The sequence below is a fragment of the Ceratotherium simum genome, chromosome 5, assembly GCF_057802395.1.
Source record: "Ceratotherium simum simum isolate JZ-2026a chromosome 5, ASM5780239v1, whole genome shotgun sequence".
In the NCBI taxonomy this organism is placed as follows: domain Eukaryota; kingdom Metazoa; phylum Chordata; class Mammalia; order Perissodactyla; family Rhinocerotidae; genus Ceratotherium; species Ceratotherium simum.
Genome location: NC_141904.1, coordinates 44,953,302 through 44,979,814, shown reverse-complemented (window position 1 = coordinate 44,979,814; position 26,513 = coordinate 44,953,302). Strand labels below are relative to the sequence as shown.

The following is a 26,513-nucleotide window of genomic DNA, read 5'->3' as shown; positions in this document are numbered from 1 at the left end:
GAGGGAGGTGGGGTGGGGCTGAAGGAAAAGGATGTATAGAGAGGTGTCACACAAACGGATGGGTAGCAAAAGGGAAGAGAGCAGAACAGAGACGCAGGATCCCCACAAGAGACCAGGGGAGCAGCCAGGCCCTCAAGTCTGTCAGCTAGCGGTTTATTTTTAGGGTGACCTGAGTGAGGCCCTGTTCCCTTCAGTCAAAAAAGTGGGACTGTGTGGAAAGGCATTTCCACATCCTGAGAACCAGCACCTCCTCTCTGGCCGGTTCACGAACCACCCACCAGCCTCCTCTCCCAGCTCCCTCCCAGTCAGCCCCTCCCCATGTACCCAGGGGTAAGTGCCACAAACACAGGGGCCTCATTCACCACGTACCCTAGAGTTCCACCCGGCACAGAACCAGCGCACTGTATGTTACCTGTGCAATGCAATAATTCTCAGAGGTCCCCAGAGAGAGCCACCTGCTCCCTCCTCGGAGGCCACTGTCTTCCATCTGAGCTTTTGTCCTCCCAGGTGCTCACGTCAGCATCTCTGATATCTGGCTCCTTCAGATCTCTCCTGCCTGCCGAGGGAGGGATGGTCCATACTGCTTGTCACAGCACCCCCGGTGTTGAGCACATGAATGGGAGAGGCTGGTCCCTGCTGTCCTGGGGCTCTTGTGGCTACACTCCTGCTGCCCGTGGAAAACCACACCTGCAGGAGCCCAGGCCTCCTGTGGGCACTACCTTTGGGGCCTCAACCTCAGCAGCCCAAGGACCTCTCCTCTTTTAAGCCTTGTCTGCATCCTGCCCAAGACTCAGCACCAGTTTGGGGGTACACCTCTGCTGTTGCCTCATTCCCTAACTCTGGGTGTTCCCCGAAGCCCAGCCCACCATTAAGGGAGGGGGATGGGGTCTGCGTACGCTCCAGGGCACAGACGGCCATGTGGTCCACAGCCGAGCTGTGGGGTTCCACGCTGTGCTCGCTCTAGTCCAAGTCTTTCCAGCCAGTGGTCAGGGAAGCGTGTAAAGAAGAGGCGGGCCAAGGGACAGTTGTACCGACTTTATTCTCCTTCACTCTTCTCAGTCGCCCTCTGCTGTCCCCCACGCACTCGGGGGCTGTGGGGTGGCCACATATGACCAGACATCAAGGGTCCACACACCTGGGCACAGCCATTCTGCCACCGCTGAGCCCCCTGCAAGGGGCACTGTGGCAGCCGTGGCAGCACACGCCAGGGTCGGAGGCTCAGGCTCTGACTCAGCCCTGGCTTCCAGACTGTGGTCATGGGGCTTGAGGCCCACCTCATCTCTCTGGCCACTCATGCCCAGCTGGCCCAAGACCAGGGAGCCCAGGTTCCGGACCTGAGGTCTGACCAAAAGGGCTGAAAAGTCCAGCTGGACAGAGGACCACCCCCCCCAGCAGATCTCCAGCGGGAGGTGATGATCCTGAGCGCCCCGCCCCCACCACCACCACCACCAGCCCTGGGAAGTAGGGGTGATGCCCTGTCCCCTCACTCTGTATCCAGGTGCTTGTTAATTTGTTTTAAAAATAAAAAGGAAATGTAAAAGCTGGTAAAACAAGAACCCCTCTCCATACTGGTACTGCTGAGGTTCCATTATTGCTTCAGACCCCTGTGGTCTGGTCAGAAAGGAGCTCCCACCAACACTGGCCCAAGGGGAAGAGAGCATTTAGCACCAGGGACACAGGGCTCCTGTCCCCACTGAGACCTGGGCCTCTCAGGAGAGGGGTTGGCCGTACCCATCTACAGCCATAAGACCATTTGACCAGTGCCCAGCCTGCTGTCTGGACCCCTCTCCTGCCCTCAGAGGGCAAGTGTACACTAGGAAACACAAATCCTGGGTCAGGGTTTTATCACCAGCCCCCCACACCCATCTCTGGCCTCTGCTTGTCAAAGTCTGGCCTGACAGACCAAGGGCCCGGCCTGGTCTGGCCAGGGTCCCCCAGGCTTGCTAAGGCCACAGTGGGGCTAGGAAGTGACAAGGCCACTAACCCATGGGAGACTCTGGTATCAGTGACAGGGGTTGAGGAACCCACAGGGGTCCCGGCCTACAGCCCATTGGGGGAGATCAACTTTTTTGGGGAAAATATGAGCCAGCTCTGAAGAGCTACCAGGCACTGGAACCAGAGGTTAGAAACAGCAAGGGGAGGGGGAAAACGGGGAAGGGGGACCCTGAGGATATCATGGAAGCCCAGAGATCAAGGGGTGAGGGAGGTTAAGAGCTGCAGTAAGGCAGGAGCCTGGGAGGCCCAGCCCTGGGCCCATAAGAGGCTGGAACCCCCCCAGCCCAACACAGAGCAGGGAGCCTTCGTCTCTGAGGGCAGGGCCCACCTTCTCTCCACATGGGACAGCGCGGGCGCCTGAGGGTGCGTTCTATAGGCTCTGGCTTGTACTGCTCCTGCTGCAGCCCCAAACTCATCAGGGCCCCTCTGAGCCCAAAGAACAATCAGGACTGTGTGGCTTAAATTATAGATCCTCAAATCACTCGGGCTCCTTGGGCCTGCCCACATCTGTACAGAATAAAGTGCTTCGTTTATTGATGATTAAAATGTCCCCAGCCCCCTGCCCCAGCGCCATGGGCCTCACAAGGAGGTCAGAGGGGTTCCGACCCCCTCAGCCCTTGGGCTGATGGGGCCCAGTCCTCCCCACTGTCCCCCTTGGGCTCAGGCCTCTTCCCACTCCAGCCATGCTGGGAAGGTGGTGTGCAGGGGGTAGTAGTGGGGGGTTAAGGTGCAAAGAGTATAACAAACAAAACCGTATAAACACAATAGGAAAGAGCTTAACTAGGAAACATGTAGCTTATGGAACTTTCCTCCCCATTTCAAAGGCAGGAATAAAGATGTTAAATGACAACAAAAAAAGGGTGTCCTATTAGCGCAGCCTCATGGGGGCAAGCATTGGGCACAGGCGGGGACTCCCCCAGTACCCCCGCCCCACCCCAGGGGCCTGAACACACAGGCTTCTCTCACCAACATAGCTGCAGGTGCCCCGCCCACCAGCGCAGAGGCCCAGGAGGGACAAGGATGCCAGACAGCAGCAGGGGGCGGATTGTGGCCAGGCCTAGGGAGAGAATGAGGCCTGGCGCTGCCTTCCGGGAGCAGAGACGGACACAGACACACATATCTCCTCGAGTGTGGGAGACACGGCCAGGGCAGCTGGTGAGGGACGGCGTGCTCCGTGAACAGCAGCCCTGCCACCTGCCCCACTGATAGCACCTTGAAACCTTAAAACAGTTACCCAAGCCTCCTCCTCAAGGCCCTGCCTCTGGGGTCTACCCAAGTCCAGGGGCTCCTTGACTGCAGTCCTGGGAGCTGGTGCTTCGGGAGCCAGCCCGTCTGCCCACCCAGGGCCTGGCCCACAGCACCCTGAGGCCCAGAGGCTTCTTGGGGACATCCTCTCCAGGACTCAGGGCCTTCGGTGCAGCCTGATGCAGGTCGGGGATCCCTGTGCCTGCTGGCAGGGCTGTGGGTGGGGAAAGCAAATGCCTGGGGTCCAGCCCCTGCCTGCCCCACTCCACACACGCAGAGCTGGGTCTGCACTTCACACCTGGCCACTCCCCACCCAACACGCCCCTGGGGGCATCCAGTCTCCAGCCCCTGCCACGGTGTCCACAGCCCTCAAAATGCGTCCACAACTCCTCCAACTTCTGTTCTGGCATCTCAACCTCTCCCCAAACCCTCCAGGATGGGGGGGCAAGTTGGGGGCACAGAGGAGGCAGGGATGAGCCGCTGAAGCTGACCCAGGCTCGGCCTGGCCAACCCCCTCCAGCTCAGGCCTCAGCAGAGCGACCTGTCACATCTGCTCCCCAGGCCCCTCCCCTCCCCACTGTACCTGCCGCCTCCAGCAGCCCCCTCACCTGGAGGGAGTGCTGCAAATAGTTTCCTCTCTTTCCTTTTTCCTTCACTTCTGAACAAAGTAAAGGCTTCAAGGAGTCTCTGACAGGGGGGCACTCAAGAGTGGTGTCCTCCCTCCACCAGCTCTGGGGGGCTGCCAGCCTGCACATCCCCCAGGGTCAGGGGCCTCAAGCAGTGTGTCCAGCCACCTCTGGAGTGGGGGGTGGCGGGGCCCGGCCAGTGCTGCTGCCGTCCCACGCGGAGGCGAGGGCAGTGGGGGGCTCCAGGTCCCGCGTGGGCGGCGGGGCAGTTAGTTGCTGGCGTTCATCCTCCCACCGGAGCTGGCAGTGGTGGGGAAGAGCGGGGGCGGCGGCGGCAGGTGCGGCGGGGGCGGCAGGGTCTGGGGCAGCCCGGGGAGCAAGGGCAGTGCGTGCGCCGGCGGCTGGGGCGGGGACAGGCCTGGGGCAGAGGGGGCGCCGTCGCCGGCCAGGGGGTGGCTGACGCGGAAGCATTTCTCCTTGTGCGCCTTGAGCATGTTGGAGAAGCGGAAGCGCTGGCCGCAGACGTCGCAGGGGTAGGGCTTCTCGCCCGTGTGCGTGCGCCGGTGCCGCTTCATGTTGGGCCGGCTGGTGAAGCTCTTGCCGCAGATCTCACAGATGTACGGCTTCTCCCCTGGGGGTTGGCGGTGGGCAGCAGGGAGTCACTTGGGGGGCCACCGCACCCCAGCCCTGGGCCAGCCTCCCTGTGCCCATGGAACCATCGGGGGGCTCAGCCCTGGCACTCTCGGATCCTCCCCACCCTGGGCCATTTTGTACCAGCCTCACCGTCCCCTGGGAGGCAGAGAGGATGGCGCTGAGCCTCACAGAGAAGGGTATACTGAGGTCCAGAGGTGAGAAGGGGTATGACCAGGGCCATTCCAGGCATCCGGCCCAGGGCTGAGCAGGGGTCCCAGGCCCAGCATGGAGCCCCTCCCGGGGGCAGCCGTACCTGTGTGCGTCTTCATGTGCTCATCGAAGTACTGCTTCATGTTGAAGTCCTTGCCACACCACTGGCACATGAACTGCTTGTGGCCAATGTGGATGCTCATGTGGGACCGCAGCTGGTACTTGTACTGGAAGCGCTCGTTGCAGTTCTGAGGATGGGGTGGGGGAGAGGCCCAGGGGCAGAGCAGGGAGCAGCCTTCAGAGAGGGAAGTGCTCCCCTGTGACCACAGGGCCCACGAAGGACACACACGGGGAGGGGCTCCTGGGCAAGGAGGTATGGATGCAAGAGCAGGCTGAATGCTCCTGGGGCGTGGCAGTGCATGGGCAGAGGGGGAGATGCCATGGGCATGCAGGGCCCAGGCAGGAATGGGGGTCAGGAAGTTGGGAAAGGCTGTAGAGTGGAGGGAGGCCTCATGCTTAAAGCCGAGGGCCCCCCATCACTCCTCCTTGTCTGAAGGCCCCCCGCATCCCCAGTGTAGCGCCATCTCTGATCTCTGCCTGAGATGGTCCTCTCTACCCCTCCAGAAAGCCTGCCCCTCACTTCCAGCAGACTTCCCACCTGCCCCCCACCCCCAATGTGTGTGTGTGGGGGGGGTTGGGTTAGGGCTGGAGTGGCAGTGTGGGGGCGGGGGCAGGCCCAGCAGGTGACCAGGTAAGGATGGAGTGGGTGGCCACAGACAGCAGGGTGGGCCCCTCTCTTTCTGAACCTTGTGCCCTACTCCCCCCACTCCCCTGGTTTTGAAGCAACTACCGCCCCATCCCTCCCCCATGTCCAGGGTGTCCCGCAGGCGGAGACGGGCCCTCACCTCGCATCTGAAGGGCTTCTCCCCGGAGTGCTGCAGAGAGTGCACCTTGAGAGACATGCTGCGTTTGAAGGACTTCCCGCAGGTCTCGCAGGTGAAGGGCATGTCCTTGGTGTGGGCTACAGGGCGGGCACCGAGGCCGTCACATCTCAGGGGGCTACCATGGCTCCTCCCAGGGGATCCTTGCCTGACCACCCCCCACACTGGGCCCAGACCCCACATCCTGGGGCAGCCCCATGGACAGCCTCCTGGGGCACCACCTACCCTGGGCCTGCCTCACAGCCTCTGTCTCAGGACCTGGGGCTGACCCCCAGGCGAGGCCCCCTTCCCTGCAGGCTAGGTCTCCTTGTCTGCTCTGAAGTCTGGCCCAGACACGCATGGAGGCCCTCATAGTTCCTTAGACGCTGGGCAAGGGAAACAGCCAAGACTGCCTCACCCCTAAAGCTTCAGAGAAAGACTGAAGGATTCCAACTGGGACGGGCCTCAGTTCAAATCCCAGCCCAGCCACGGACTCCCTGCGCAGCCTCTGCGGGCCTCAGTGTCCTCTTCCACAATGAATGCTAGGGGTGGTGGTGGCCGTTACAGGGGATGACACTCATAAAGGCCACAGCCTTGGGCCTGAGCAGTCCAGAGGGAATTAGCTGCACTCCCCCCAGAACCCACAGATAGGTGAGGATCAACAAACTCCTCAGGGAAGATCTGGGAGGATGCAACTGGAGACAGTGAGGGCCCCCTCAAAGCTCAGAGCTGGGGAATCTGAGCCCAGGAAGGACCACTAATCCTGGGTTACCCAGCATGCTCCTGGGCGAGACCTAGACCCCGGGTTCCCAGCTCCCAATCAGTTCACACTGGAAACCCCCGGCACTGTCTGGTGGAGACAGGAGGCAAGGCCAGGCCAGGGGCCCACTGCCCACCCCTCCCTTGAGCCCCAGACCCAGAGCAGGCAAGGGAGGGAGGGCTGCCTGGACACCACACTCCCAGCCAGGCCCACCTACAGAGGAGGGACAGCCACGCCTAAGGTGGCAGGGTGGCCCAACACACACTTGGGGCCCTCCTTACTGTGTCCAGGCGTTACCCCTTGCGGGGAAGGTTGCATTCAGAGAAGCCTGAAGCCCTGTGAGGGCCAGAAGGTGAGAAAGAATCAGAAGCGCAGCTGTCCTCAAACTCAGCAGGGCCTGTGCCAGCCCATATGGCACTTTGTGTAATTTAGGAAAAGGTGCTCCTTTTCCTGGTAGACACAACCCCATGCCACAAGGCACAGCCTGGTTAGCAGTGTGCCAGCTGGATTCTGGTCCTCATGTGCCGTCTTAACCAGGAGCCCTTGTGCAATGTGCAACCTGCCCAACTGAACATGGCAGCCCTGGCCCCAGAGCCTCCCCAGGCCTTACCTGCCACTGCAACCAGCCTCCCCAGGCCTCCCAGCAAGAGGGGCCTTCTCACCCCTTCACATTGCCCTTGGATGGGAAGTCCGTCCCAGCACACCCAGCAGCAGGCCTAGCTCTGTCCTCAGGCCTCCTCCCCCACCAGCCCAGACTTACCGACCATGTGCTTGCGCACGTGGGCCATGGTGTAGAACTTCTTCTCACAGATCTCACAGGAGAACTTCTTCTCCGCATAGCCGTGGACGATCTTGTTGTGCTCATGGAGGGACCAGAGCTTCTTAAAAGCTTTGCCACATGTCACGCACTGCGGGGTGAGAGGACTTTAGGCCCTGGGTCTTGAGTCAGGGCCGTGTGACCTAAGACAAGGACCTCCCTGGGCCTCAGTTTTCCCACCTGAATTATGCTGGAGAGAGAGAGCCCTTGATGGAGCAGCTGGATCTGAAGTTTTGGGAGTTGGGGATGGTAACTCCCTAAACACCCCCCTACCCACCCACCCACCCAGAGCTGCAGCCTGGGGCCTTCCTTCATCCTTGAACTCAACTAGGGTCAGGGGTCACCTCTTCCAGGAAGCCCACCTCTGTGCTCATTTCAACAAGTCATCTCTCTACAAAGGGATGTGGAAGGGCCACAGTGGGTACAGAGGCTGTACACACAGTTCCTAGAGGAAGCCGTCCCAGATAACAGGTCTCAGCAGAGTTGGGGCATTATCTCTGCTGCCTCCCCCTGCTGGGACCCATGCCCTGACACCATGGAGATCCCCAAGGAGACAGCTCCTAAAGGGCTGGCTTGGGGGGGCCTGCAGGAGGTACCAGGTCCCATCAGGCAATGGAGGGTGGTGGGAACCTTGGGGGCTCTCCACTCCCCTCCTCCTCTTCCCCTGGGCCCTTGTCCTGCCCATCCCTGCAGGACATCCCCAGAGGCCTGAGGCAAGGCCAGGGCTTGGGCAGAAAGTGGGTCAGGGTGCCCAGGTTGGAAGAGCCACAAGCGTCTTTCCCTTCAGGAGTGGGGCTCAGGTGTGCAGCAGGTGGAGAGTCAAAGGGCAGCCCAGCAGGCAGGCAAGTGGGAACGGGTGCACGAGGGTGGGGCAGGACACCAGGAAAGCCCCAGGTAACACTTTCTCCACAGGGCACTGCAATTAGCAATTAGTTTCGGCAATTAGCACCCGCCTACCTGCTGCTCCCTCACCTCCTTCCCACCAGAAAAGGTAAAAACCAGTCTGGCTGGCCTTGTGCCTCCCGCACCAAGAGGCCAGGCTGGCCCAGACTCAGGCAGCCAGCCCCTCGTCTTCCCCGATTTCTCATGCAGTCCCTCTTCCTCATGCCCAGGCCAGCTGGCATCTCCAAAGAGCTGAAGGCAGGGGCTTCCTCCTGCCGGGCCCCTCTAGCTCTAGTCAGCCTTTGCGGCAAGTGGAAAATGGCCCCCCGCTCTGGGCAAATCCCTCCTCTGTTCATCTGTGCTTTTGTGCAGTGCACAATCTGTGAGACTATTCACAGTGGCCCTGCCGACCTTCTGGTAGTGCTAAGGATTTAGTAAAACACTGACTCATCCGCCCTCAGAGCTGGCTGTCCCCCAGCCTCGTGTGGCTCAGACAACTTTCTTTTCTCATCCAGCCATGTCCATGCTCCACTTTGCCCCTCTGGCCAAGGGTTTGTTCCACTCCTCTCTGCACTTCTCTGCACATGCCAAAGCACAGCTCTATCTGCTTCCTCCAGGAAGCTCTCCTTGATGTTATCCCCTGAGCTCTCACCACCCTGAGAACTTTTTGGCTCACCCTGGGCCTGGGCTGGTCTCATGGTCCGGGGACCTACGTCTGGCCTCCCCAGACTGTCTGGGCAATGCAGGCAGCAGGACACGGGGTGCCCAGGGCCCAGTGCTGGCCTGGCCCAGCCTGGATGGCTGGGTGGCCTCAGCTGGCCTTCCACCCTGTCCTGCCACCCCGAGGCCCACCTGGATGTTGCGCTCGCAGTCTGTCTGCCGGTGCAGCAGCAGCTCGCTCTCCAGCAGGAAGCGCTTGCCGCACTGGTCGCAGATCTGCATGCGGCTGTGGGTCACGTTCATGTGCTTCTCCAGGTACCAGCGGTTGTTGAAAACGCGCGGGCACTTCTGGCACGGGTGGTGCTGCTTCTCCTCCAGCTTCACCTTGGCCCCCAGCCCGTCAGTGGCCTGCGGCCCTCCAGCTGGCGCGGGGGTCGCTGGGGGTGGCTTTGGCCGCTTCCCACCCCGTCGCCCGGCCTCCTCAGGCTCAGGGGGGCCCCGGCGCTGAGCATTCTCCCGGGACCGTGTGGCCATGCGACTGTGGGGAGGGGGGTCTGCCCGGCTGCCACGGCGCCCCACCAGCCCCTGCCTGCTCCCCGCCTCTCCTTCCTCCCCCTCCTCCTCTGAGCTCTCCTGATCCTGCTCACTGTGCCCTTCCTCTTCCTCCTCCTCTTCCTCCTCCTGTTCACTGTGCCCTTCTTCCTCCTCGTCTTCCTCCTCTCCCTGACTGCCACCTTCCTCTTCCTCCTCCTCTTCCTCCTCCTCCCCTCCACTGCCACCACCCTCCTCTTCCTCTTCCTCCTCCTCCTCCTCCTCCTCATCGTCCTCCTCCTCGTCCTCTGAGTGTCTCTGCAGCCCGTCCTCCCGGCCCAGCACCATGGTGGCCGGGCCTGTGGCAGCGCCTGGCTTCCCCTCGGGCCCCGTAGACACGTGCAGTGTCTGGTTGTTGAGGTTCACCTCCACTATGATCTGCGACTGCTCCCGGCGGCTATAGGTGCCAGAACCCCCAAGCTCTTCCTCCAACTCCTCCCCACCCTCCAGCTTGCACAAGCTGGCTGGGGGCCCCCCTGCCTCCTCCACACCACCCTCCTTCTCCTCCTTGAAGAAGGGCTGAGCTGGCCCAATGGCGGCAGGCACTGTGCCACCCTCGGCCCCTGCCCCGTCCTCGACGCGCACCGAGTAGGGATCAGGGCCCTCGCGGGCGTAGATCTTGGGCAGGCCCGGGGCGTCGGCCTCCTGCTTGATGTCGCAGTAGTAGGGTGGTGCGGCCGGGGTGCAGCTGGCAGCTGGCTGGGCCAGGGCCACAGCGCCAGGGCCTGGTGGGCCAAGGGAGCGGGCGTCCAGCAGCTCCTGGCAGGACGCGGCGATGTCAGCCATCTGCAGCAGCGAGGCGGCACTGAGCACCTCGTGCACGTTGGCCGCGTTGACCAGCAGCTTGGACGTGTAGATGAAGTTGAGGATCTGCTGCAGGCCGCCGGGGGCCAGCGCCTCCAGGGACAGCTCCACACGCTGCAGCTGCTTGTTCTGGGTGAAGAGCGAGTGGAAGAACTGGCTGTAGGCAGCCAGCACGCCCTTGTGTGCCGGGAAGACGCTGCGCTGGGGCACCAGCACCAGGTCCACGTCGCAGAGGTCGGGCTGGAAGAGGCGCTGCTCGTTCAGGCGGCCCATCAAGCAGGCGAAGTGCAGCGCCACGTCCTCCACCAGCGAGAACTCAGCCGCCGGTGAGTCGGTTGTCTTCTCAACCAGCAACTGCGGGGCAGAGGGCACAGGTCAGGGCAAGGCCAGTGGGGCCCCGACAGTGCCCACCATCCGGGAGGCAGCCCACCCTTCACTCCTGGCTCCACGTTACAGAAAAGGAGGCGAAGCTCAAGCAAGGACATGGGGGAACCGGGATTCAAGCCCCAGTCAGCTGCCCCTCAGAGCTCAAACTCCACTGGTGACCTGAGAACGAAGATCAGCTCCTGGGTGAGTCGGTTAACTTTTCTGGGCCTCCAGCTCTTCCTTGTGAAACAGGAAAAGTCATCCCAGGAAGGGAAGGGAAGGAAAGGAAAAGGGAAGAGAGTGACCAACCATCCCGGCATGCCAGGGACCAAGGCGTTTCCCGGGATGTGGGACTTTCAGTGCTAACGCCAGGGACTAGGTGGTCACCCCGCAGGACCCCCAGCATCCTTCAGCATTTCCTGAGCCCCAGTCTCTCCCCCACACGCACTCACTCACACAAATAAAACCATGCCTGCCCAACCCCAGACTCCTCAACAACAGAGGTCAAGCTCACTGCTCAGCCTCTAGCTACTGCAGCCCTGGGGGCAGCACCCGAGGGAACCCCACACCTCACCAGCAGCGGGCCTCAGGCCTGGGCCTGAGGGCTGCAGAGGGAGAAACTTTTGTGAAGAAATCCAGGCCCAGGGCCTGTAACTTCTCCCAGCCTGGTCCGCTGCCCTGCTGGAGGAGGCTGGTGAGATCCAGCCAACCCCGCATTACTCGCCAGAGCTTGGGCCAGGCCGCTGCCCATGGCCTCAGGCCTGGCCGCCAACAGCTCTCCCTCACACAGGGGTTCTTCAAGGCAGGAGGCCCCCAAGGCCTGCCCCTGACCCCTTTCCCCCTAAGCCCCCAGACCCCAGGTCAGGTATGGTCCGGCCATCTTGGAGGCCACATGACTTGGAGCCTCAGGGAGGTCCTTGAAGTCTGATGGTCAGATTATCAGGCCCTTGGGCCACATCCAGCACCTGTGAATTGTGCAGAATAGGGACCGGCTTAATCATTCCCGGCTCCCTGACAGTGCCTCCCCAAGAGGTGGGCAGCACAGACAAGCAGGCTGCCCAGTCCCTTGCATGGGTCCAGTGCACAGCAGATGTTCAATTAATATCTGCCGAACTACCTGCCCGGCTGGACCAACCCCACAGGTTCTAGGTTCTGGCTTCCCTTAGGCCCTGTCCAGCCAAGCCAGACCATCCTACATTTAAGGGGTACCTTGTCCCACTGCCACAAAGCCATCAGCTCCCCTCCCCCAAACACCTCCTTAGAGGCCCTGGCATGAAACCCAGGTCCATCCATCCACAGCCCACCTCTTCTTTGCCAGTCCTTCCATTGGTGGGGCAGCAGACGGGGTGCTGCTGGGTGCGCCCGGACGGGGCAAGGGGAGTGGGGGTGTCTATATTCAACTTCTCAGTCACCTGAATGAGAATCTGCCCTGGACCTCAAGGACCTACCAGGGACAACCGCCCTCCACACCCAGCAGCCCAGGGCAGCACGCACCCCATGCTCTCTCAGATCCCAGTCTGGCCAGGCCCTTGGCCATGGACACCATCTTCCTTGAGTTCTCCCACTACACCTCCGTCCCCCAAGCCAAGAAGTCACCCATCTGCCCCTCTCTCTCAGGACTGCTGGCCGGTTCAGGCCCGGCCAATCTAACGGGGATATGATGCCAAGCCACTCCCATCTCCCTCCTCTGACTCATTCTGATTCATCTTCTAGGACCAAACCCTACTGCACAGATGGGGAAACCGAGGCTCAGAATGGGAGGGTCCCACAGTGAGCAGTAGCAGAGCTCCGGGACTCCCAGCTCTGCTAAGGCCACCCCTTCCCTGCTGGACTGGACACCACATGGATGGATTTCTTTAATGACTTAAAAAGCAGGAAGAGGCATCTGGAGACCCTCTCACATAGGGTACCAACTGTGCTTCCTCAGACCCCACCACGACCCCCGCAACCTGCAACCTCCTCCCCAGAGCTGCTGCCACCTGCAGGTTAGTGAGGGGTCAGGGTGCATCTTAGGTTGTAACAGGGGCTCCTTAGGGCCTCCAGGAGACAGATAGTGGTAGGTGAAGTGGCTTGGATAAAGGCTTGTCAGCTGACAAGCCAGGCCTGCTGGGGGGAGCCCACCCCAGGCCACAGGGCCCCAGACTACCCTGCTCCCCCGTTACGGAATGCCCACCAGTGCCTGCCTGCCCTGGGGAAAGGGCAGTGCCCAACCTTCTCATGTGCAGATCTGGTCCCAGGGCCCAGGTGAGGCCTGGCCAGGGCCCTCTGGCTTCAGCAGAGGAGGAGGGGTTAGCCTGAGTGATAGTGCTGCCCCAAAGGCTCCATTCCCAAGGCAGTACCCCCAGCCAAGCCAGTAGCATCCTTGGCTCTTGACAAGAACCTCTCGACCAGGCACCCTGACTGGCCTTCCTTGAGAGGGCACACAGATGCTGCCCGAGTCCACGACTGGCAGCCCCTCAGCAGGGTACAGCAGCCCCCTAGCATGGCACCTCCCACGGAGGGCCCACAAGATGTGCCCTCCTCCCCAGGCAGATGTGCCAGTTCCCTGAAGCTGCTGACACCCCTCCCCATCTGGCCGTGCCAGCTGCAGCCACACACCGCACCCCTGAGGCCAGGCCAGCCTTGCTATGATGCAGGACCAGGGGAGTGGTCAGGCAGTCCTGCTGTCAGGCGGTTTCATGCCCTCAAACCCGCCCCCAAAGCCAGGTTGAGGGGAACACCTGCCCAGGCTGCTTGCCCGCCGGGGGTCAGAGCCTTCCACACCTGAAGGGTATACCCTGCCTCACTGCCACGAAGCCACGGGCTCCCTACCCTGCCCCAGCGCCTCCCTGGAGGCTGCAGGGGGAAAAAACCTGGGCGTCCAACTGCACCCCATGGCAGGGCAGCAGAGGGTGGGCCCAGACTGAGCAAAGGGGGCACAGGCTCATGACTTCCAGGATCCTCCTTTTGGGGAGGGGGTGTCTATGCCAGCCTCCTCTGCGCTCATGCCCCCCCCTTCTTTACCGGGAAACAGGCCCAGAGAGGGCGGGGGACCAGCCCAAGGTCACACAGGAGTTTGGACCAGATCTGCAGGCGTCCCACCCGGCACCCCACTTGGCCCAAGCGCCCCGAATCCCCGGGCGGGGAGGCTCCAGCGCCCACGTGGCCCAAGGCCCAGGCGGGAATCCGACCTCCCCCCTTCCCCCTACATCACCCAGTCCGAGGGCGGCGTCGTCCCAGGCTCAGGGAAGCGCCCCCCTCCGCCTGTTCTTAGCAAGACCTCAGCCTGTCGTGCCCGGGCCCCCACCCCAGGAATTTAACCCCCTCCCCGCCAGGGCCGCGCCATAGCGCCGCATTCCCGGCCTTCGGGGACCCAGGAGAAGCGGTCGAAAAGAGCCGGCGAGGGGGAAGATCTCTCCACCCCAAGCCCGCGGGCCGTGCGCTACGAGGGCAGAGCGGGCAGGTGGGCGGATAAGCGGGGGGACAGGCAGGGCCTTGCGTACCATGGTGCCGTGGCGCTGGGGGCTCACAGGGCCCCGCGGGATCGCGCTGCCCCCGGCGGCCGGGCCGGGGCCGCTCCATGAAGCGCCGCGCTGGGGGCCGCCCCCGCGCAGGGCCCCGCGACCATGGCCCCCGGGGGCGCGGCCGGCGGGCGGAGGCGCAGGGCCGCGGCGAGTCCAGCCGCCGAGCAGCTGCGGCCCCAGAGCCTCGGGCGCGGCGGGCGGGGGGCGCGGGGCGCCGATTGGAGCCCTCGCGTCAGCTGGGGCCGCCGTCTGGCCGCTTAAAGGGCCAGGCCGCCCTGCGTGCCGGCGGGGGGCGCGGACACGCGTGGCGTGCGCCGTCCCGGTGGAGCCTGCTCTGCCTCGGGCCGCCGGGGCTCCCAGCCGGGGCCCACTGCTCCCACCCTAGCAGATGGACCCCGGCCTCACTCTCCCGCGCTGAGCCCCTTTCCCGCCAGGAAGTTCGTCCAGGAGTCTAACCTCGGAGCCCTCCAGCTGCGCCACAGAGGCGGAGTCGGAGTAGAGTGCGGCCTTGAAATCGGGAAGCTGGACGCGCCTGCCTCCCAACCAGCTGCAGAAAAGGCTTCCACCTGCTCCCCTGAGCGACCCCACGCTGAGGGACCGAACCCCGTACCCTAGCCGCGCTCACCACCCCACCCTCTGGCCTGGGCTGTTCTTACCTGAGGGTGAGTCTGGGATCTCCAACTAGCCCGGCTCCCCACCGCTACCTCAGGGCAGCCCACGGCTCATTTTGCTCTATGCCTCCAGGACTTGGCTCTGGTCGACGCATAGCTGGTGGCCTCCTTTGGCTGCACAGGGCCGCCCAGGGCAGGAGGTGCAAGCACCCGGACCTCAGCTGCAGTGATCAAATCCTTTAAGGTGACTGGCCCAGGGCCAGGAAAAGGCGAGACTAGAGGAGTGGGGGCCAGAGGCCCAGGCCCCACTGTGTCCCTCAGCCGTGTGACCTGCCCACTGCTGAGCAGCCTCCCTGCTCAGTCTCTGCTGGGGAGAGGCAGCCACGCCTGCGGAATGCTGCTCTGGCATGGACACCAGTGGGGGCAGGGGGCTGGCTGTGCTGGCAGGAGGCTGCAAAGGAACACTGCCAGGCTGAGCAGGCAGCAGGGTGGGGACCACAGGACGCTGGGCCTGGCAGGGCCCAGGTGGTGGCTGGGCCACCATTGTGGAGAGGGGGCTCCTGTGGGCTTCTCATGTGGCCCATGTCATCATTCAGATGCCTTTCTGTGCCCCCCCACCCCACCCCCAGCTGACTGCTGCCCCATCTTTGATCACTCTTACATGGCCCCCGTCCCAGCAGTACTGCACAGTACCCCCACCCTCCCCACACACGTGCGCTCGTGCTTACACACCAGCCCAGGCCCGGCAGTAGCAGTATCACCTGGGTATGCCACCTTACTCTTGAGGGGGCAGGGACGCTGGGGCCTGTTCAGAGTGGCTTAGCTCTGGGTGTCAGGGGAGGAAAGGGAGCGGAGGCCGAGATCCCAGGCAGGCACCATCATATAGTCTGATGGTCTGTCCTGTAAGATTGCAAGGGCCTCCCCTGAGACCAGGATGCCGAGGCCCCTGAGATGACACCATCCCAGAGCCGAGGAGAAAACATCTCAGGGGCAAAGCTGGGGATGACCAAAGAGTGCCAGGAGGAAGGGGAAGAATGCACAAGGCCAGATGGAAGGTGACGAGAGACCCTAGTGGAAAAAGAGATGGGAAGAGAGGAGGGAGCACAGATGGGGACATGCCCCCAGAGATGGCCAATGCAGACATCCTGCACTTCTGTGCCATGGTGGCTGCATAGACAGCTGGCTCAGCTCCCAGAGGCCTCAGGCTGAGGCCAGGCCAGAGCAGCCTACATGCCTGACCAGCCGGTCACCTCAGGGCTGCTGTCTGCCTCTTCCTCCGTCCCAACCCACTTCCTCATCTGCAAAGTGGATCCTTGCACCGGCCTGGGAGGTGGCAAGATAAGGACTGCGTACCCATTGGTTGGATAAGGACAGTGAGGCCCAGAGCAGCCAGGCAGCAGCGTCAGGCGCAGCGAAAAGGGGAGGCTGGGAGGAGCCTGGCAGAGAGGACTGCAGGGACACTTCTGGGCCCACTTCCCAGCAAAGGCTTGGCAGGGGGTGTGACCAGCGGGACCAAGGTAGGGCTGCTGGCCCCTTTAGGGAAACACACCATGGGGTCGATGGGGTGGCAGGGAAGTTTAAGCTACCCACTAGGTGCTGACCCAGGGCCCTCAGGGTTGGGGAGCATAGATCTCTGGGCATGGGGTTGGGGGCGGGGGTTGCTCCTGTGTTCTGCCTCCCCTGAGCTTGGTGCTAATAGGCTACAGCTGCTTGGGGGGGTGGGGCCTAATTCAAACCAGCAGGTTGCCCACTTCCCTCCCGCAGCATAAACATCAGGCCTTGGATTCAAGGCTTCCCTAGCAGCTTCCAGAATCCTCTCCCACCCTGTTGGGTGAAGGGAGCCTGGACCTCCACGTGAAGCCTGTGGGATTCCTACTCTCCTCCTGGAGGCGAGCCCAGGGGCCAGGGGCCCTGAACCACCGATGTATGCTTGGTTCTAAGCATTTAATCCTCACCACTTCTAAGAGGGAGGAGTCCTTAGTATCCCGGTGTTTCAGATGAGGAGCTGAATTATAAAGGTAAAGCAATTTATCTAAAATTACCCAACTAGGAAGTGGCAGAGCAGAATTTGAACCCAGGCAGTCTGGCTCTGGCCCAAAACCCTTAAGGATTGTGCCATAGAATAGTTGCTCATGGAAGTCTTTTATTTCTTCAAAATAAGATCAAATTAAGCCAGAGACATTGAGGCCAGTGGGATCCTTCTCAGCCTTTCTCTGGGAACCTGGCCTGGTGGCAGAGCTTTTAGTTGCAGGAGGCCCTGGGTGACCTAGGGCTGGGAAGTGCCAGCCCGAAGGCCTATCCTTTGTGGGCCCTCTGGGAGGCCGACTTATCTCCAGGCTGGTCCGAGAAGGGGGGGGATGAGCACCCCTGGTTCTCACGTCTGGTTGCAGTTTATGCACCCTCTTTCGCAGCTTACAAGCTGAGAGACGGGCAGTCTAAGGATCGTTAACATCATATAACAGATGAGCAGTCAGAGACCCAGGGTCAGGCCTCCAGATGCAGAATGCAGGTGTCTGTCCTGAGACCTCAGGTCACTCTTTTTTACCCTGATGTCCTCAGGACTCTAGGCAGGTTGAAGAGACACAACTCTCCCCAGACTGGCCTGGGTCCTGCAGGCCATGGTATTCAGCTCAGTCTGTGGAGCTAGAGCTTGATGGGCCATAGATGGTGAATGGGGGGTCTGGGGTCTCCAAGAGGCAGAAGTGCTTGGCCCCAAGCTTGGCACAGCTCCCCTACCCCCCAGGCCTTCTGATTCATAGGGAGCATAGGAAGCAGGGGCAATGGAGCATTGCCTCTACCTTCTACAGAAACCTTTAAAGAAAACAGAGCACTAAAGCCTCCGGCCCCTGTAGTGTGCATGCCGCAATAGGCTCTCCTTGCTTCACACTCATCAGGCGCTGACTGGAGCTGCCCAGTCTGTCCTGAGGCAAGCAGGTGCTGTCCTCCAGGATACCCAGCTCCTCACCCTGCCCTCTCGACTCCTGAGACGCTACCACCTTTATGGCATCAAAGCACTTCTCCCTGCCGGGCAAGTCCTCTTGGCACTCTTCCCAGCTCCTTCTATTACCACTCCCTCATGGGACTCAGGCTCACTTCCCACTGTGAGCAGCAGTGGAGTTGATTCCCTCTCCTAAAAACCAGCCATCTGAGCCCAGGCTCTCCCAATTTGTGAGGTATGGCTTCCAGGTCCCTCACCTGGCCACACAGTTTGCATCACTAGTGTGCAAGTCTTCTCTCTCTACACTGAGTGGAGCCTCTTTTCCCTTCCCAACAAACAGTGATGCCTGCTCAGTGCTCATGGTCGCTCATGAGAGCAGCATTTTCTTGAATTCTCTTACCTCCTATTTGATGCCCAGCTAATTCAGAAGTCAGGACCAAAGCTCTTGACACATTTCCCAATACTGCCTAGCTGATCAAGATTATCACTATCAGAATGAAAAAAATGGAGCACATTAAAAAATAAGACCCTAAAGGAAGTTCACTTGGGGATTTCCCTACAGCAAACAGACTGCAATTATCTTTAAATTTTAAAGCAATGCATCCAGATTTGACTATTTTCAGGAATTACCTGACTTAAGGGATCTACTGTTAACTCAATTTTGAAAACTGAATCTCTCTATAAGTCTTACTGTGAGAGATTATGTAGTATTCACTAAGAAAATACAAATTTCTTTGAGTTCTGAGGAGAAAAAAGTTACTTGTACTTGCCTTGCAAATTCTCATGTGGATGCTAAAAATATCAGCATGAATGTTTTCTCCCAGAGTGAGTGCTCTGCGCCTGCCTAGTGAACCGCTGTTGGGGAAGGCAGTGTGAAAGTTGGAGGTGGTTTTGCAGGTAATATGCTGTCCCTCGGCAGCAAGTCACAGATGGAAGGGACATAGTCCTTCCTCAGCAAAGACATCTGTATGCAGGTCACCTCAGCCAGATGACAGCAACAACGCCTGGAGGAAATCGGGTTTGCAGGGGCAGGAAGACCAGCACCATCACTGCTTTTCTGGCTAGGTGAGCATCTCTGCCTGAGTTCTCTCCAGCTCCACCTCGTGCCCCACCACTAATACTCAGCTAGAAGACAAAGATGAGCTGCAGAGATGAAGTCTCTTCACTGGCTGGGTCAGCAAAGAGACTCAGTGTTTTCGTATGCATTTCAGAAAGACTATTTGAAGTCTGGATGAGTAAAGCAAGACGAAACATGCACAGACTCAGACTTAGACTAAGAATATATTTTAATTTCTACAAGGTCCCCTTTGCAAGTTTTAGGGCAATTTAAATGAAGTGTATACAAATTACACATTGTCAATATTTACAAAAGTATTTTCTACAGTTTTTGAACGATACCAGCTATATCATTTGTTTCATTTGCAGTAAAGGACGTTACAAAAACAGTCCAATAATGCATTTTCTATTAAGAAGCACAATTCACAACATAATTCAATTTTATTAAAAAATAACTTAAAATACAGAACAATCCCCTTTCGGAAGAAAAGTTATTTCTGTAGTTCATTCAGTAAACACACAAGTTGAATGCTGCAGCTGAGGGCTGTTCTTTTCCATGGAGAAAAGAAAGGAGGCTTCTAGGGCCCACCTTTTTAGGATAAAATTCCACCCACAGCAGCATTGGGCACTTCTTGCCTGTGGTAGGCAGAATTCTAACATGCCCCTCCCCCACTCCAGGCCCCAATCCCAGGAACCTGTGACTATGATACCACTCCTGTGGTTATGTTATGTTCTATGGCACAGTTGACCTTCAAATAGGCAGGCTATCATCTGAGCAGGCTTGATCTAATCACATGAACCTTAAAACAGAGGAAGAAGGCAGAGAGATTTGAAGCACGAGGAAGAGGACTCGATGCGCCATTGCTGGTTCAAAGATGGAGGGAGCACACAGAAGGAATGTGGGGAGCCCTAACGAGCTGAGGGAGAGGCCCCCGGCTGACAGCCAGCAAGGAACTGAATACTGCCAACAACCTGAATGAACCAGGAAGCAGAATCTTGCCCAGAGTCTCCATTAAGGAATGCTGCCCTGCTGACCCTTGATTTTAGCCTTGTGAGACCCCGAGCAGAGAATCCAGCCATCCTGTGCCGGACTCCTGAGCTACAGAACTGTGAGCTAAGAAATGGGTGTTGTTTTAAGGTGCTAAGTTTGGGCTAATTTGTTAAACAGCAATAGAAAACTAATACATTGCCCAAGGGTAATTTTCTTAACCTAGTTAGATTTGGCACTTTCTGTTTGGGTTCTGAATGCAGTTTTTCCACTGAGTACTCTTAAAGCAATATTCTCCTTTGCAGGCAACTTTTGAAAACCCTTCATTTGAATCACACATTGTTTCATATTCACCAGCAAGTATGTTTGTTTGACTTACATCCTGTTTTCTCATGTACTCTCGTCTATCAATTTGGCAAACTGACCATTTAACCCTGTTTATGAACCTTTTATGGGCAAGGGTTTTAATACATCCAAGGTCACCCCTCCATCCATCAAGGGCTGTCAGATCCCTCCAAATGAGGGCTCCTGTCCACTTCCCAAGTACACCAGGCAAGGCCTGGGGTAGGATGGCACAGAGTGCTACATCAAACATCCAATATGAATTTCTTCTGCACAACTGGATTAAACTGGCACTAAGGTGATTAAGTACACTTGGGGAAAAAAAAACTCAAACTAGAGATTAAAAAAATAATCACATCAGTTTTTACAGGTCAAATCATTTTTGGAGGAACCACCCAAAACTGTGAAAATGTGTAATTTATGTAGTGCCGTACACCTCTCTTCCCCTGTCTGTTGTCTTGGGTTTACTCATGTCATGCAAGGCTTCATTGACTCTGTGTAGGTCACAGTGGAAACAGGAAAAACATGCTGGTGCTTAGAACACTTCAACTGCTGTTGTGGTATATCTCTTACTTAAAAGACTTAAAAGTAAAGTCCTGCGAAATGTCTCCATGATGTTGGCAGTTAGACTTTGGTGTTACTTCTGAAGTCCATTCATCAATCCACTGTTTCAGAGGCACAGACATCAGTTATGTGCAGTAGACCTGAGTGGCCATACAACCCTCTATGCCAATCCTGCTTGCTCCAGGGGACCCCCAGTCCACACCCCCAAATATCCAAAAGGAATACAGCTCAGAAGGAATCATGTTTGGTGCCAATGAATTAAAAAAAAACAATCTTCTCTCTCTCTCTCATGAGATTCTAATGTATAATATATAAGAATAATGCTTAGAGGCACCAAAAGGTACCAAGCACCAAAGCATGAATTGGAGTAGAATTGTTTTTTACAATCTAAACTTCTGATAGCATTGATTAAAAAGCACATAAAACATTAAGTCCTTAGAGACAGTTCCAGTATTTATAGTTAAGGCTGATTTATTCTTCTTAACCATACCCGCCACTGCAGTAATACAGACAGTGGGCTGTCTGATGACCACCTTCCTGATCCTCTGAGACAACACAGAAGTAAGGAATGAGTTAAGAACCCAGAGCCACTGCCTCTATTCCTGGCTACCATCAGTATCAATACTGGGTGGTTTCTTTTTAAGAGCACATATGTATAAGACTCTGTGTAATTGGTATATAAATATTTGGCCACCTTTAACAGTTCTCCACAGTTCTACACTTGGCAGCATATATGCTAAAACCTGAAAAATGGGTGAAAAGAATCTGTATTCTAAGGAATACATGAGATGGAGAGAAATAGTCTATCTAAAATAATATTGCAAATTATATTTCATGATTTCTTGATTCAAGAAAATGAAATTCATTTCTGTAGTTGGCTACTGTAAAATGTGGCATAAAAATATTTTTAGGAGACATATCTGTATTTTAAATTCTACACACATGTAAATGAAAATTAACAAGTGTCTATTTTTGAAATTCATCTCTAATATTGAAATAGAACAACAGACTGCCATTAAGTTTCTTAAACTTTTAAGTTACCAGATATTTACAAATAAGAGATAATTGGTATCAAAAAAGGGGACATTTTCAACTATATCTGCTGCTTTCACTGGGACTCCGGTGATGAGAGTAACTTCGGTCACTTTCACTGTCAGAGCCATAAGATCTACAACTCCTGCATAACAAAACAAAACAAAACAGACATACAAACACCTTTTAACTGTCAACCCTCTGAATTCCTCTTGCAGCAGCTTCTTTGATATGAGTGGCTTGAAAGCAATACTGATGTGGCATAGCACAGTGGGTGGACGAGTGGGGTAATGACTGTGGCAACATTGTGGACTTCTCAAAGATGTTTTAAATAACAGTTGGTAGTAATATTAAGGTTAAGATAAAATAAAGAAAAATGACATCTTGGGAAATTACCTGAAATCCACTCATGCAAATAAGCAGAATAATGTTACCCAAAATGAATATCAATATTTAATTAGAGGAAGTAAAGGAAAAAAGGTACATGAAGGAGTTTCAGTAAAGATAAGGAAATAAAAATGGAGGCCCAATGAGGGGTGAGCGTAGGGCGGGGCATGGACAGGACCACTGGGATAGTAAGTCAAGAGGACCTGGTTATGGTCATCATTCAGTTATTCTGACAAATATTCACTGAGAGCCAGTCACTTTGCTAGATGCTGGAGACACGCACACAAAGCAGACCAAGTATACCGCTCCTTGGGACTGAAGAATAGTATAAAATAGTGGGCAAAACAAATAAGGCACACAGCAGTGGGCTGGGGTGCGGGCGGCACAGCTCAGGCTCAGCAGTCAGGGAGGGCTTCCCAGGGGCGGTGGAGCCCTGTAGAGTAGGTGGGAATTGGCCACTTCAAGAGGCAGGAAGGGAGATGGCGGAGTGGGCGTTTGTCTGTCCAGGCAGAAGGAAAGGTTCCAGCACATTAAAGGAGAGAAGACAGAAAAGCCTGAGCTAGAGTTGGTAGGTGGAGAGGCCAAAGAAGTGGCCTCTCTCTTTACTCCTTCCAAAAGAAATGTTTGTCCAAGGATATGTGAATATTTAAAAATCCATTTTAGATTCAAACATTAACAATAACCAACAAACATTCCCAGCAACTCTTAATACAAAGGTCACTTTAAGTAGCTGCCTGTGGGTTGCTGAAATTCAAGAAGAGAAAGAAGCATTTCTGTCCTCAGAAGACTATGCTTTCTCTTCTACTAGTGGTCTGTCACCTTGTACACCAAGTGCCCACAGTAACTTGCAGTGCGCTAAGGAGACCCACCTGGACCGCCTGTTGTAACTTCTGCCTCGGTGGTAACTGTCACTCCTCTGGCTTCTACTTCGACTCCGACTCCTGCTATAGTAGCTATCATAAGTGTAGGACCTGCTTTAATAGCAACGACAAACACTAAATTTTCCCATTCAAATACTCATATATTCCCATTTCTTTTTAGGATCTTAAGAGTGTTCTCTTAGAACATGGGCATTAAATAACAGTGTGAGGACACATTTGCATAACAAATACTGAAAACATTTAACAATTGCCCCAAATCAGACATACCATATTAAACAGAAAAATGTTAATTTCTTTTCTGTATTGAAAAATATCACAAAATTAACACCGAGTTAGTCTGACCGAATCTGGTGGCTCTTATTAGGCAATTATATTCAATAAACACCTGCCATTACAATTTGACATCGTCACTTTTGACACTAGAGTACAATGGGCCAACAGATAAAAACTGTCAGAAACACCTCATTTATTAGAAAGGGTATGATTTCATAAGACAAATACATGTGTTTAGTTTTTCAATAAAATACATTTGTTAAAAGGGAATTAAGGGTTTTATACAAGGCCTTTCAATTCTGCCTCCGCAGGTGGTCACCCAATCCCTGTCCATACCTGGACCGACTGTGGGGATCATACGAGCTGCTCCTGGATCTGCTCCTGCTGGACGTCCTAATAGTAATCACATGAAGGACCATCATCTTGTGGATCAGGACAGGCTATATCAAAAATCTAGACATTTATTTGCCCGCCAAGGAGAAAACACAATGAAATCCAGCAGCTATATTTATTTTGTTTTCGTATCAAAAGTATGTTGGATTTAAAAAGAAAAAAATATTGGATTTCATAAGAAAGATTAAGTTTTATGCAATTCTTCTATGAGGTATGCATAAAGAAAGTCACTGGGGAGGCTCTAATAGGGTGGGAAGGGGGAAAGGTCTGCACAGGTAGGACACTTCTAAGTAAAATGAAGCTGCAGCAGTGGAAAATACCTGAGAGGCAAAAGAGGGTTCAAAGAAGGAGGGAGAATTAGAAACCTGGGGCCACCCCCCACACATTTCTTCCTTTGGTCCCCTTTTAACAGTCCTCCTCTCCTAATCTCTACCCCAAGTCAACAGGTGACAGCAGATGTGAACTCAGATTAAGGAATATGTACTGAGGGTGGAGGAGAGGTGAAGGTAGCGGTCAGGGTCTCTCACATATTTCTACTGCTTCTCTTTCCTCATCCTGATAAGATCCCATCCTGAGAATAGCCAGTAAGAATCTGGTAGCTAAAGGAAAGAACTAGATGAGAAAATAGGCCTGTCTGGTATTTAGTAATAGGATTCTTCTCTACAGCTACCCCACTCTGCCTGTGCAGGCCTTGAAAAGCAGACAGGATGGAGACCACATAGGAGGGCAGAATTCACAAGCTCACCTATGACTTTTGTAACTGCGGTAGGAACTGCTCCGGCTTCTGGTGTGGCCTCTGCTGTACCATCCTCTGCTCCGACTTCTAGAGTAGCTTCTTGATCTACAATTTAAAGTGGAAAAAATAGAAATATATTAACTTACCATGCTGTTAAAATTAATTACTACTAGGGCAGGATGGGGAAAACACAAGAGGAAAGGTCTTTGGAAAGGTCATTCATGAACTCCTCATGGTGAGTATGACATTGACAGCGAAGGAGGGTTTAAATTGAACAGAATGAAATAAAGAAAAACCAGAAAAGGCTGGTACAGGTATGATCATAGGAGCCCTATTTGTAACACCAGAAGAGGAAATAATCTGAATCTCCATTAACAGTAGAATGGGTTAAAAAAACATTGACATACAGATATATACTGAAATATTCTAAAGTAGGAAAATGAATGAACTCCAGCTTCATGTATCAACAGGTATCTCTTTGGAATATAATGTTCAGTCAAACAGGCAAATGCAGAACATCTATCTATATAAATGTATATACATAAAAACAATAGTATATACGGACAGAACCATCTGTGGTAAAACTATAAATAAAAACAAAATTAAAACAAAAGTTGAGAATAATGTTTAACTCTAGGAGAGAACAGAGAAAGTAGGGTGGCACTGGGTAGGGGTACATCAGGTATGCCAAAGCTTTATTTTTGAAGCTAGAGACATTTTTTATTCTTTTTTTCTGCTTAATCATTTATTTTTTCTATTTAATATTTAATAAAACAAACTCAAGTAACGCAATCCTGCCCCTCTGCATTCACTTGCTCCCCACCCTTCTCCCCCTACTTTATACCTGTCATTCAGGAACAGAACAATACCCCTATGTATAGGCTACTTATGTAATATCTTCATAGGTTTTATTCAGCATGTACTTATGTTTTGGAAGACATGATCAGCTTCCAGTTTATCTGCAAGAGAATGAGTACATTATGTTCTAATAAGATTCTAATCATTTACTCAACAAACAATTATAGAGCAGACTCTGTGAGGTGACTGAAAGATGAGTAGGAAACAGTCCCTGAATTCAATGAGTTCGCAGCCTAGTAGGGAAGCCAGGCCCAGGCGGATAAACAAAGCAGAGAGAGCAAGTTTAGCTATCTCAGCTTACTACCCATGAGCTGCCTAACTTAGAGCAAATTTCTTAGCCTTTCTATGCCTGTCTGCATTTACAAAACGAAATACCACGCACTCCAAAGGCAGTGGTAGGAAAGTAAATGAGTGGCCAGCATCACCAACAGCTCAGAGCTGTCTGAGTGTAAATGGTAAGGCAGATGATGAGCAGACAGGAGGCCAGAGTAGCTCAACAGGCAAGTGCATGTGGGAATATGAACTTGGAGAGAAAAGGCCAAGACTCACCAGCTCTCTGGGCCTATTGGGAGTCAGGGCAGGAGGAGGAGGATCCCACAACACAAGTATGGAATGGTCTGAGAGGGATGAGGAGAGCTGGCAGAGGGCCTCCAGAAGGAGTGAAAACAAGCCCTGGCACTGGCCCTGTGGAAGTCCCTGAAAACCTTAGTCAGTGTAGTGAGATGGGGGAGGGAAGGCACAGAAGACAGACTGCAAGTAACTGAGGAGTAAACGGGAGACAGTTATTACAGATGGCAAGTGTTGGTTCTTATTTTTAAACAAATCTGGTTAAGGGAAGAAAAAGACTGATAAATAACTAGAAGGGAAAAAACAGTCAAAGATTCTTACTGTATTTTAAGTTCAAGTGATGAAAATCAAGCACAATATAATAAGAGACATGAGTAATTAAGAGACTGAGGTAAAACCATGAAATATTTACAAGGAAAAGAAAAGAATACAAATTACTTATTAAATTCATATCACTATCACCAATTCTTTTAGTTTTTAAAAATTCTCACTCTCTGCACTATCCAGTCTATGCTGATGACAAAAGTCAGATGCAACCTGAACCAAAAAAAAAAAATCTAAAGATGACTGTTTTTTACCATTTCCCCCCTTGAAAAAAGATCAACTAGATGCATGTCTTGGGCAGGTAACTCTGCCTCTCTGGCCCTCACCTTCCACTTGTGTAAAATGGAGGGTTAGATTAACGATCTCTACATGCTATATATTCTGTAAATTCAAGATTCTCTTCTAAGGCATCACTGACAGGGGAGAGAGCAGCCTCACAACTTTAAAGATGAGCTTGTCACCTATCATGGCAACTCATTTCTACTGCCAGAGCACCTTAACTGATAGCAAGTTTTTTACACTGAACTCAAATTCCTTCCCCTGAAATCGCC

At 54.9% G+C, this 26,513-nt stretch overlaps 2 protein-coding genes across 8 annotated transcripts in view; both read right to left on the bottom strand.

Moving 5' to 3' along the window:
- Positions 1-1,020: 1,020 nt before the first annotated feature.
- On the bottom strand, positions 1,021-15,185 carry ZBTB47 (zinc finger and BTB domain containing 47). The gene is made up of 6 exons (XM_004419569.3): positions 13,992-15,185; positions 8,941-10,497; positions 7,150-7,297; positions 5,615-5,730; positions 4,813-4,957; positions 1,021-4,497 (listed from the first exon to the last, which is right to left on the bottom strand). The coding sequence occupies exons 1-6, from the start codon at positions 13,992-13,994 to the stop codon at positions 4,136-4,138; spliced, it is 2,331 nt and encodes a 776-aa protein (XP_004419626.3). The 5' UTR covers positions 13,995-15,185; the 3' UTR covers positions 1,021-4,135.
- A 3,644-nt stretch (positions 15,186-18,829) lies between these two features.
- NKTR (natural killer cell triggering receptor) overlaps positions 18,830-26,513 on the bottom strand; it is a 57,727-nt gene continuing 50,043 nt past the window's right edge. For 5 of the 7 annotated variants that reach the window (XM_087430797.1, XM_014790960.2, XM_087430800.1 and 2 more), the window contains 4 exons: positions 24,223-24,318; positions 23,421-23,477; positions 22,800-22,904; positions 18,830-21,688 (listed from right to left, as the gene is read on the bottom strand). In XM_087430797.1, the coding sequence (XP_087286923.1) occupies positions 21,601-21,688; positions 22,800-22,904; positions 23,421-23,477; positions 24,223-24,318 (346 nt within the window). In that variant the 3' untranslated portion in view covers positions 18,830-21,600. The remainder of the gene's footprint in view (positions 21,689-22,799; positions 22,905-23,420; positions 23,478-24,222; positions 24,319-26,513) is intronic. The other 2 variants (XM_087430798.1, XM_004419562.3) reach the window with 1 other exon arrangement.

What these genes read in the sequence shown, in the direction of transcription:
- ZBTB47 (XM_004419569.3), bottom strand. An exon ending in ACTGCGAGCGCAACATCCAG is followed by an intron (nt 7,298 to 8,940) that starts GTGGGCCTCGGG and finishes CTCACCCCGCAG; the next exon opens with TGCGTGACATGTGGCAAAGC. An exon ending in CGTGCGCAAGCACATGGTCG is followed by an intron (nt 5,731 to 7,149) that starts GTAAGTCTGGGC and finishes CCCGCCCTGTAG; the next exon opens with CCCACACCAAGGACATGCCC.